The 11,765-nt window shown below is 34.9% G+C and overlaps 1 protein-coding gene across 1 annotated transcript; it reads left to right on the top strand.

Annotated features, from left to right (window-relative positions):
• The first annotated feature begins 4,599 nt into the window (after window positions 1-4,599).
• LOC121256209 (pantothenate kinase 1) lies at window positions 4,600-11,123 on the top strand. Its single transcript, XM_041156889.1, is given in 11 exon segments — window positions 4,600-5,014; window positions 5,452-5,655; window positions 6,443-6,489; window positions 6,736-6,852; window positions 7,273-7,392; window positions 7,511-7,605; window positions 7,686-7,741; window positions 7,744-7,778; window positions 7,929-8,060; window positions 10,017-10,129; window positions 10,591-11,123. Coding segments are annotated over 11 exon segments (1,200 nt in total). The 5' UTR covers window positions 4,600-4,920; the 3' UTR covers window positions 10,778-11,123.
• The last annotated feature ends 642 nt before the right edge of the window (window positions 11,124-11,765 follow it).

The following is an 11,765-nucleotide window of genomic DNA, read 5'->3' as shown; positions in this document are numbered from 1 at the left end:
AGCTTTATCCACCATGGAGGCAGAATACATAGCTTGTTCTGCAGTAGTTCAAGAAGTTGTTTGGTTACAAAGGTTCTTCAATCATTTAGACATTGGCATGAATACTTTAGATCCGATGACGATATTCTGCGATAGCATGGCAGCTCTCGCATATGCTAAGAACTCAAAATATCATTGAAAAACCAAACATATAGATATCAGATATCACTACATCAAAGACATCATAGATATGGTAGCACAAAAGGAAGTGGTTCTGAACATCTTTCTACAGTCGCATGGTTGTTGATCCCTTAACGAAGCCTATAACAAGAGATGTATTTGAGACTCACGTTAGGAATCTAGGACAACGTAGACTATAAATGTAATTTATGTTTCAAACGATATTGAGATGTAACCTTTCCTTTAGAATATTAATACAATATGATTCAGTTCTTGTCTTTATCGTATTATTTTTCTAATACACACACAAAAGATATTTCAACAGGCTTAGATCGGCTCACTCTCAAGAGTGATCGCCTCTAGCGCTTGAGTAGCGAGTAGAAATGAGACATTGTATCCCTAAGTACTTGTCCAAAGGGATAACTTGGCTGATAGAAAGATATATCGCCTTAGTAGGAGCTAAGATGAGGTCTATTGGGAGGACTATGTATGGGTTACCCACCATCCATGTAGCTTGTAATTAACCAGATGTGAGATCATCTTTGATGCGTTGGAGGCGAGCAAATGGAGGAACTCGGGTTAGACGATTAAAGAGTGGCTAGACTAAAATCTGTACGGTGTTAATATAGACATATGCTCTTAGAGAAAGAGAAATCCACCGTAGCATGTGTTTCATACTACATGTACTTATTCGACCATATGAGTAAGTGAGTAAAAGGTTCCCCTCTTTCTCATTGTGTGAATCTCATTTTTTTAAAATGTCTTTTACTTTTGACTATGTCACGAGATGGAGGTTGTGATGTCTGCTACTTTGGCATGCTGTCTATGGCCATGATTGATACGATCTAAAGAGGCATTGCCGGAAAAACGGTTCAACCAAAATTGAGTGATATTAGTACAAAATGAAGACTTTTTGATATCTTATATTCGATAGCTTTTGCTGATGTCAAACTATGATGCTACATCTTGGTAGCGGCTAAGATTGTGATCAAATTGAAATGATTTGGAGGTAGTCAAGTATTTGTTCTGAGTTTTTTTTAACTCAAGAGGGTTTGATCTTGATGAGATCAGATGAGTCTAGGACATGACCAGACACTTTAGGGATGTTCTTCTCTGGGAGAGATTTGGTGTATGTACTCCTACCTTTCTATAGATGTGTTTGGTGGTCGCATGACTATTTACTTGTATGAACAAGATTGAGAACATTAGAAATATGCATTCATGGGGTCATGCCCACTGTGTGCAAGTGAGAGATGTTAGATGGAGGGGCACCCACGTGGGGCTGACCCCCTCCTTTACTGCATTGTAACGCATGCATTATTTGCTTGTAACGCATGCTGCCATTTAATTTGGCAATTGAAGGCTGACCTTAATAGGGCCGTGTGTAAGTGGATTATAAATAGTCCTCCTCAATTGATTTTTTGAACCATTTGAAATACACAAAAGCTCTCTCTCTTTTTTGTTCTCTTGATAAGATATTTAAGCTGTAGATTTGTTAAGTAATACTCTAGTTTTATACTACGTAGTAAACTTTGCCACTAAGAGGAAACGCTTGGGATTTGTCAATCTGGAAAAACTTGTGGAGCAATTTTATAAGCTGAGCTTGAGGTATTTTTTTCGTTGTGTTTTCTAACACAAAATATTTCACTAAATGGAGCCATGTTATTTTCAAAATTTTATAAAATAGAATTTTAAGAATTTTTTTGAGATGATTAAGTTTTGGAAATGGAAAGGAAAAAAATTTCATATTTTTGTTAAAAAATAATAAGTTTTGTATTAAAGCTTGTGAAAGTGAATAGATAGAGTTGAAAATTTATTTAAATATAATTTTTTTATAGTATTCTTGTTTTAGAGGTTTAAAAGTTAATATAACTTTTGTGTTTAGATAATGATGAGATGAAAAGTTGAAAAGAAAAAATTGAGATTTGAATATGTTTGGTTTCATTTAAGAAAAAAATTGAAAATTTTTGGTTAAAACATACAACCAAATTTTGCCATACAAGCGATATGGAGAGATATGTTCTATACACCAACTTATAAATAGAAGTACTAAGATTATAATAAATATGTAAATAAACTTACAAAAGAGTGTAAGTTTCGTGGTGGCCTAACCTAACACGGCGTAGAAAGGGGCAAGCCACCTTAATGTGGTGGCCACCCAAGAGGAGTTTTGATGTTTTAGTAGTTTATATATTGTTAGTTATTACTATTAATTTTTGCTTTTATTTTCTTGATTAAATTTCATCAAGGGCACTTTAGAAATCTCACTAAAAAAAACTCACGTATCTCTCCCTTACCTAGAATATTGTTAGATTTTAATGTATGTGGGGTTGCAAATTGAGGCATTGCGGTAGTTTGAGGTGTAACGAATGCTTGGTAGTTCTCTGTAATAAAATAATAGGTTTTTTTCTATGAACTTTCTTCTGACTTTTGTTTTAAATGGATGTCTTTAAATTAAAAAAATGAAAATATTTTATTATAAATTTGTAAATGAGTCGTGATTAAGTTGGTGCTGTATGAGTCAGGTAATTAAGGTTGCGTTTGGTTGTAAGATTTAGTTGAATTTAATCTAATTTTAAGTTGAGCCTAATATCTAAATACTCAACTCTAAAATTATTAAATTCATCTCAACTCAAAACTTCCTTACACGTGAAACTCACAATCTTTTTCAATTTAATACATCTTTATACGTGGGGCCTATAATCTTTTTTTAACTTTTCATAAAAAATATTAAATTTATTTTAATATCTAAATATACTTTAAATTCAATTTAAATAGATTTCATAAAATTCTCTTCACAACTCAACTCAACTTATTACTATTTATAAAAATTGACCTCAGTTTAATATCCAAACGTAACTTAAATATACATATCTCAAAAGGAAGATTATTTGGTTGGAGTGTATTGTCAAGTAAGTGGTAGTAGTTGAAACCACGGGGTAGCCCACTCATTAAAGTTAGGGGATCCTTCTTCCCTTATTTGTCGGAGGTCAGGTTCGAAAAGACTTGTCTTAATAAAACTTAAAAACCAAAGTCTTTTGAGAGCCTTTGCATGCTGACATCTTGGTGGGATTGCGATGATGGGCTGCCTAACCTAGGGTTAGCAACTATTATTCAGACGGAACATGCTCGTAGCGAGTGGAGACCTCTATAGTCACAGCTATTGAAAAAAGTTACAGTGGCGGTGGTTGAACCTTTTACGATGCGGCACAACCAATAAGTTTTATGTTTTTTTTTTTTTATTTTTTTGGGAGGGGATGGAGGAAATGAACAGAATTGTTACTTTATTTTTCTTCCCTGAGAATTTAACTATCAATTAGGACATAGTGTGTATTAAAACATCCAATAAAACATCCACACGTGAAGATTTTACTATAGAATAAAAATAAAAAGTACACCTAATGAAATGTATTAAAAAATTTAAAAATTCTAAATATATAAGTACAACTATCCACTTATCTATCACGTGATCCATTCACTCTAAAAGAAGAGAAAAAAAAAAAAAAGTTGTTGGAGTAGGTCGATCACTCGAGTGACCCCATAGGTGGCTTGACGATCTAGAGTGGTTTTCTAGCCCGGCAAAAACTAAAACTAATTGAGAACCGCCCTTAAGTTGGCTCGGACCACCGTTCGGACGGTGGAATTGTTTTATTTTTTGGGACTCGATTGGAAAGTAAAAATAGAGATTATTTTATCTCATGTCATCTTAAATTTTTTTTTCAAAATATTACTCAAATATAAATATTTTTTAATTATAAATCATCAATATTTTCATCTAATCATTATAAATTTTTTAAATTTTTAAATAAAATATAAAAAATAATACAATTTTTTCAAAATTCAAAATAAAAATGATATTAAAAACTTATATTCTAACCAAATTTTAACTTTATAATAATTTCACTATTATTTATAGACCATTTCACTATCATAAATAGAATTCTTACCTATCTCCTTATCCAACCATTCTCTTAAATTGGTGCGTTTGGATGATAAATTCATATATATTTATCTCAACTTATCATTACAATTTTTTTAAATTTTAACATAAAATATAATAAATAATTCAACTTTTTTAAATTTTAAAATAATAATAATATTAAAAAATAATATTTTGATAAAATTTTATCAACTCAACTCAATTTAATATCTAAACATAACTTATAGTTGAGATTTTAATCCACAAACTGCTATAGGTGAGGGTGCTTTTTTTAAAGAAAAATTATTCATATCAGTCTATAGTTAAGGTGCTGCGGTAAAAAAATAAAATAAATTGTGTAATGTACTGTAACTACATGCTGATACATAGCTTTACTCTTTTTCAAATTTGTGTTGTGTGACTTTTTTGGGGACGACTAGGTACTATTGCCATGTTTGTCTGTAATCAACGGAAAACTGACGGTACAGCTTTGTTCGCATCGGGAGCGTAAAACGGACCTATTCACTTCCAAGTTATTGTCGCGACTCTCCACTTGTTTGATAGTTGATACTCCGTTCCGCATCATCAAACAGTTTACGCGGAGGCTGGCGAACTCTTTTTCACATTACATTGTATTATCTACTCCGGAAAGTCAAAACAAAGGGGGAAACCTGGAAAAAATCTCAATGACTTGTCAGATTGAACTTTGCAAGCAGCACATGCGAATGAGAATAGGATCCCACCATTCTTAATCGTTGTTTATAAAACGTTGCCTATGTAGAAGTCTAGCGTTACGGAGCCAAACCAACCCGGCAGCGGTTTCAGAGTCGAGAGCGAGGAAAATGGATCTTGGTGTTGGAGAGGTTGGAACTCCGGGGAATTCGAAGCCTCACCAACCCAGCGGTCAAATTTCCCATTTGGCTCTGGATATCGGAGGTGATTCTTCAATTGCCTCCCCGTCCCGAATTTTATGTTCTTTTGTTTTGGGTCTCTGAATCTATATTCAATTCCCATGAATCCGTTGTTCTTCCGTGTGATTGTTTTTGTACTTGAAGAATTTTTTACGCTTGGTCCACATGCCATAGTTTTAAATATGTATGTCTTTCAATTCCTTGAATCAGTTTTTTGTTATATGGTACGTTGATTCACCCTAGTCTCATTTGGCTCTGAATTTTGTACCTGTTACCGCGTTTGTAATCTGCTTCTTGCTTGTTACAGCGATTTTTGGGTTCGTCTGTATTTTCGTCTTCAAAATGGATTATTTCCATCCGTCTAGTTCTTTCTGAAGTATTTCTTTTGTGCGAGAAAACATTCACGATTAAGGAAATGCAATTTTTCTTTGTATGGAAATAACATTTGGTGTTTTTGGGCAGGATCTCTCATTAAGTTGGCGTATTTTTCAACATCTGATGATGTTGATGATGAGGCGGGGAGGTCAGCTACGGAGAGTCTCAGTGTTTATAATGGTAATAAGAAATATCCGGTTCTTAAAGGGAAGCTTCATTTTGCCAAGTTCGAAACGACCAAGATATATGATTGCTTAGAGTTTATACAAAAGAATCAGCTTCATCTTGGTGGTATGTGTGCACTTACCTATTATTGCACCGTGATCGAACTTACAGTACATTTGGAACCATGTTGAAAGAAGAGTGTGTGAATTAATAATGGAAACTATAAACAAGCATTCCTGAACTAATCATGGAATGTTCAAGGTTAGCTGGGCTGAGGATTGAGCTTGACCTGAGTTCGAGTGTGACTCAGCATGTTCGTAATAACCTTTCCAAGCTTGTTTTGTATATGTTTGCTTGAGCTCAAGTCGTTCATGGACAACCTAAGTTGATGAATCATCCTCATGCATCATTAAATGCGTGTCAATATCTCACAATCCAAATTTACTGAGGCAGCATACTAATTACAATAAGCACTATAGCTTAGATGATTCTTTATTGTTTGTCACTGGCTTTACATTGTAAACTCTGGGCAAGTTTCTTTGGAAATTCCTTGAAGCTATCTAAACTGGTCATGGTCTAATCTACTTGATCCAAGTTCTGATCAAGATTGGCAGATAAACCCGAGCTTATCTTTGATTGGTTGAAGCAATTTTAGAAAGCTGAACCTGCTCTGTTCACCATAGATTCAACGTGCTTAACTGCCACAGGTTGCTTTCACATCAGTTTTTATATTTATTCCTAAAAGGCCGTAGTATTACCTGCATTTATAATAGTCCTTGCTTTTCTTAGAAATAATCGTGTTAAGTAGTCATTCATTTTATGCAAACCTATTTTCCTAAGCATCCCGATCTTTTAATCATACGATGTATCTCCTACTTCTGTTCATTCTGGTTAAATTTGAAAATGAATATAGGATGCCAGCATCTCGAGGCTTCTCCAATTGACAAGGCTGTAATTAAGGTAAAAATCATTCTTTTAAATGCTATTGTTTTGAAGTAGTTGGCTCAAATTAGTTTATCTTTTTCTTCTAATTAATCTAGATGGGAGTTGCATATCTTTATGTTATGTACATGCAAAACAGCACAAGTAATTCTTATGCAAAAGAAAAAATGGATCAATTTGGATTGAATTTCATGAGAACCTTGGGTTTATGGTATACACTTCTGAAGTATGCAAACTTATTAACTACTGCCTGTCTCTGTGAAGGCCACAGGTGGTGGAGCATACAAGTATGCAGATCTCTTCCAAGAGAAGCTTGGCATTTGTCTTGACAAGGAGGACGAAATGGACTGCCTTGTTGCCGGAGCTAATTTTTTACTTAAGGTAATATTTTACTTAAGGTGGGACTCTTATACCACGTAAGAAATTTGGTATGTGCTACTTATTTTCTCTCTTTTAAAAGCGAAGTCCTCTCATCTAGTACTTAAGTCTCATCTAGTCCTCTCATCTTCTATTTACTTTGAACACTGTTATTCTGATTCATCTGAAATACACACCCTTCCTAGCAAGTCCTCACATAGACACTTGCACACAATTGTTGTCATTAATCAAACTGGTAATTGTTTGGAGGAGGGGAAGAGGTGAAGAAACATTTGTATTTTGATAAGTGTAAAACTGTTATCAATATGAAAACTCTCCTGATCATGTTTTAAACCAAGTAGTTCATCGCATCTATTTTCTTGTTTGCCTTGCCAATTTCTTGGCTGATAGCTTCAACTGGCACTTTTTTTTTTTTTTGGGTAGGGAATCCATCAAGAAGCGTTTACATACATGGATGGACAGAAGGAATTTGTACAAATTGACCATAATGATTTGTACCCCTACCTCCTTGTTAATATTGGGTCTGGTGTCAGCATGCTCAAGGTATTCTGGCCATGTCACTTGCTCCAGTAGCTGGATTAGTTTTATGTACTTAAATTATTGGATTGTAATGATTTGTAACCATATCCTTGGGAATTATTTCTGTTTTCTGTTTATATAGGTGGATGGAGATGGGAAGTTTGAGAGAGTGAGTGGAACAAATGTTGGTGGTGGAACATTTTGGGGTTTGGGAAGGCTCTTAACAAACTGCAAGAGGTAATCGACATCTTTGTTTATTATATGATGATTTTCTTATTATATAGCTTATAAATCATTGAAACGTTTTCCTGTCTCAGTTTTGATGAGTTGCTGGAATTAAGCCATAAGGGAAATAATAGAGTGATAGACATGCTCGTGGGGACATCTATGGTGGAATGGACTATTCAAAGGTGAATTCTTGATAGGCAGGTCGTTGCTCTAGTTTAGGTTGCAAGAGCTTGGTAGTTTTTGTGTTTGAATATTTGATTTGAAGTCTGATTTAATTTTTCGTGTTATGATTGTTAACAGTCTTTATCCCTTTTTCTCCCCAATGCTAACAGATTGGTCTTTCATCAACAACTATCGCTTCTAGCTTTGGCAAAGCAATTTCTGATAGTAAAGAACTTGCAGATTACAGACCAGAAGATATTGCCCGGTCCCTGTTAAGAATGATTTCAAATAATATTGGGCAGGTCAGTCGTAGCAGGACAGATTTCTTGTTTGCCATAAATTGAATATTCATTGTGAAGTAGTGATACGTCTTTACTTCACGGAAAACAAAGATTTATGAATTACATTTATGTTGTGTTAAGAGTTTGGAGATCCTTTTGGACTAGGGGTGGGCAGAAGGGGCCTGCACCCCACTACCCTGCCCCGCAGGGAGAAAGCCCAGCGGGGGCAGGGGAGAGGCTGACCCTAGCGGGAAGTATGACTATTGTATTGCATTGGCCTTCTATATAAAGGTTGGCCTATGAAGCCAAAACAATCAAAAATACATCTCTAATGAGTTTAAAAACTATTATATTAGTTTTAAAAAATTTTTGTATTTATAAATTTTAATTTACAATTTTAATTATGTTATAATTTGGGTTTAAAAAATATTTTTGGACCCAGAAATAACTTTTAGACCGAATGGGGGGCATGGGGTAGTATTGGCTTGGGGGGTGGGGCGGGGCGGTGAGATGTTCGACCCCTCCCCCCGGCATCGGGGCGGGGTGCGGGTGGAAAAGCTTGCCCTAGCATGATGCGGGGCGGGGTGCGGGGAAGGGTCCACCCCGCCCCGCACCATGTGGGTATCATCCCTATTTTGGACCAACACCAGACTTTTCTCTATATATTATATTTGTTAAGCTGTCCCGATCCTCCTAGGCAGCAGTTGGACATCACTCCTGGCCAGTTAGTTCTTTTCATCTGTTGCAGAAGCTTTGAGCCAACTATAATACCAAACCAGCCAAGATTTTTCTGTAGAAATATATTTTCATCACAAATTTCCGAATTCTGAGGTAATGTATTTCTTGCTTACATCCAACGTCTTGCTCGTAGTGGGAGTGAATGGCTAAACTCTTGAAGTCACGTATGCAGTAAAGAACAATCCAGTCAAATTAGCTACTTAAAATTAATACTTGTCTAGTAAGGTAGAGCCGTTTATGTTTTATATATCCTTCTCAAACATTGAAATTATCTCATTTTTCCAATAGGGTACCATCGTCAGAATATTAGCATTTCATCCCATGTTTAAAGAGTTCTTTCTTGCTTATTATTTTTATGAGTTCTTCATTTGATATATTTTCTTTATGCTTATCAATTTTGAAGATTTCTTCTACATACTAAACAATAGTATCTTACAGCGTACCTCTCTCTCTCTCTCTGGATTAGTGAGTTACAGCTTATTATGTAGCACGTGATGAAAAGTAGAGACCAGATTGTCTGTCAAAATTTCTGGGTGTATGAGCATGTAATGGGACATATATCACCAGGCTCTAGTTCTTTCATCTCCTACTTTCATGTTCTTACGGTAACCCCTAGTATTTTGCCAACTTTCAAACTTCTCTAAAGTGTCCCTTTTACTTGGAAGGTTCAAACCTTGGATTCAGGTTATGATATTTGACCGTGTAGCAAACCATATGGGATGAAATCTTAAATTATGTTTACTAATCCGGTATCCTTGCTGTACTCAACACATTAGGCATTTTACCTTTCATTTATTTACTACTAGATAGGTGCAGTTTAGGTTCAGTATTTCAATTTATTTGTGCATGCATTCACAAATAGCAGTCAGTCTGAAATTTTTTAGAAGCAGGCCGGTGTCCTCACTTTCTGTTTGTTGTTTTAAAATTGTAATGGGGTCTGCCCCTTCATAAGGGGATTGTACGAGAATTGAGGGTTGAAAGCATAAGCAAGTTGATATCTCCTTTGCCATGCCTGGAGATGCAAAGAACTTAGCAACAGTTTTTTCCATTTGCTAGGCATCCCTTAAAATGCAATCTGTAATCCAGTATACATCGTTGTCCAAAAAGAAATTGATTACTTATTGTCTCTTATTTTTGTTGTTTTATTTAATTCCTCCCTAATTTAATATACAGTCACTAAACATATAATATCTTTCGTATCATTTCTGATATTATTTCATTTTGCCCTTTTACCATCAGATCTCTTACTTAAATGCACTCAGATTTGGGCTGAAGAGGATATTTTTTGGAGGATTTTTCATTCGGGGTCATGCTTATACCATGGACACAATAGCTGTTGCTGTTCATTTCTGGTAAGCATGACACTGCTTGTTTTATTGGTCATACCTCACATATAGATCTTCCATGTTAAAACAAATCCTGAAATTCCTCCAATCAGGGCACCCAAAAAAATGACACTTAATGCTCAACTCTTGGAAATAAACGATTCCATTCTTTGAATCATAGCAACTTTAGGCACTATTACGTTCTTACATAAAGGAAGTAAAGAGATCCGTAAAATGTTGCCCAGAAAAAATAGTGGAAAAAATGTTTTTTCATCAAAACATGGCAATGACCCCCCGTACATGCAACAAAATTTACATTCATTTCCCTGATAACTTTATTGTGTTAATTTTTGGGTGGCGGATTTATCTTGTTCTTCCAAGCAAGGTTACGAAGTTCCCCGCCTTGATTGTTTTCTATTTCTATTATTTCCATATTTTTAGAGGTTTTGAATATTTAAAAAAATGCCATTTCTATTTTATCCTTTCAGGTCTAAAGGCGAGGCTAAAGCAATGTTCTTGCGCCATGAAGGATTTCTTGGAGCATCGGGTGCGTTCATGAGCTATGGAAAGTGTGGCCTTGATGACTTGATGGTCCAGTTAATTCAGCAATTCCCATCCACTGCTTCCCCTGCAGGAGATACCTCATCTTGCCCACTAACCAAGGAGAGGAAATGATTGAGAATGAAAGTATAGAATGTAGTGTCTTTACATCTTAGAATTTGGAAAGGTTTCCTCTATCTGGCTTAGAAACGGGATATGCTCACAAGGCAATGCTTGGTTGCCTGTATGCATCTCAAGCAAGTCATAGAGTGAAACTTGTGCAATGTGTAACATAGTATAAAAGTATTGTAGGGAAAAGTATCCGAACAAGAAAATTGAAGGGAGAGAGAGAGAGAGAGAGTAGCAGCCATAATTGAACAAGATTACTTTGCCTGATTGTTGATGTATCTCTGTCTAGGTTTTTTAGTATTATATGACTCGTAACTTCTGTTGTTTAATAAAATAAAAATGGTTCTCTCTCTCGATCTTAGAACTCCAGTCTCATTTGTTCCATGTTCAATAACATGATAGACCATGCTAGATTGCTAGCACAATGGGTTCCTTAACCACAAAATTTCTCAAGATAGATGGATAACCTAGTGTACCATACAAATTGCATATTTTCTGCGCTAGAAATTCATGGGTGGGGGGCATGAGACCCTTGTTTGGTTACACAAATGAGATAAAAGTTTAAAATTAAATAAAATCTTGTTAGAATATAATTTTTTAATATAATTTTTGTTTTGAGATTTGAAAAAGTTAAATTTTTTAATCTCATTTGGATACAAAAACACTCTCAACCTATCTAATTATTACAACTTTTCAAAATTCTTATACAAAATAAAATAAATAATTCAACTTTTTCAAATTCCAAAACAATAATAATATTAAAAATAATATTCTAATAATATTTTATTCAACTCATCTAAAATCATCTCATCTCATCTCACTATTCAAACTAACCTTATTGCATTTTGTGTAGGAGTTTAGGAAAATTATAATAATTAGATGAGATGGTTTGTATAACCAAATGAGACAACTTTATTTAGTAATAATTCTTGAAAAATCTGAGAGATTTCGGAGAAGGTGACACAATGTGGGTTCAAATCCATAAATGATGTTG

Source organism: Juglans microcarpa x Juglans regia, chromosome 3D, assembly GCF_004785595.1.
Source record: "Juglans microcarpa x Juglans regia isolate MS1-56 chromosome 3D, Jm3101_v1.0, whole genome shotgun sequence".
Classification (NCBI taxonomy): domain Eukaryota; kingdom Viridiplantae; phylum Streptophyta; class Magnoliopsida; order Fagales; family Juglandaceae; genus Juglans; species Juglans microcarpa x Juglans regia.
Note: the sequence above shows the minus strand (reverse complement) of the source record. Positions and strands in the feature narration are given on the sequence as shown.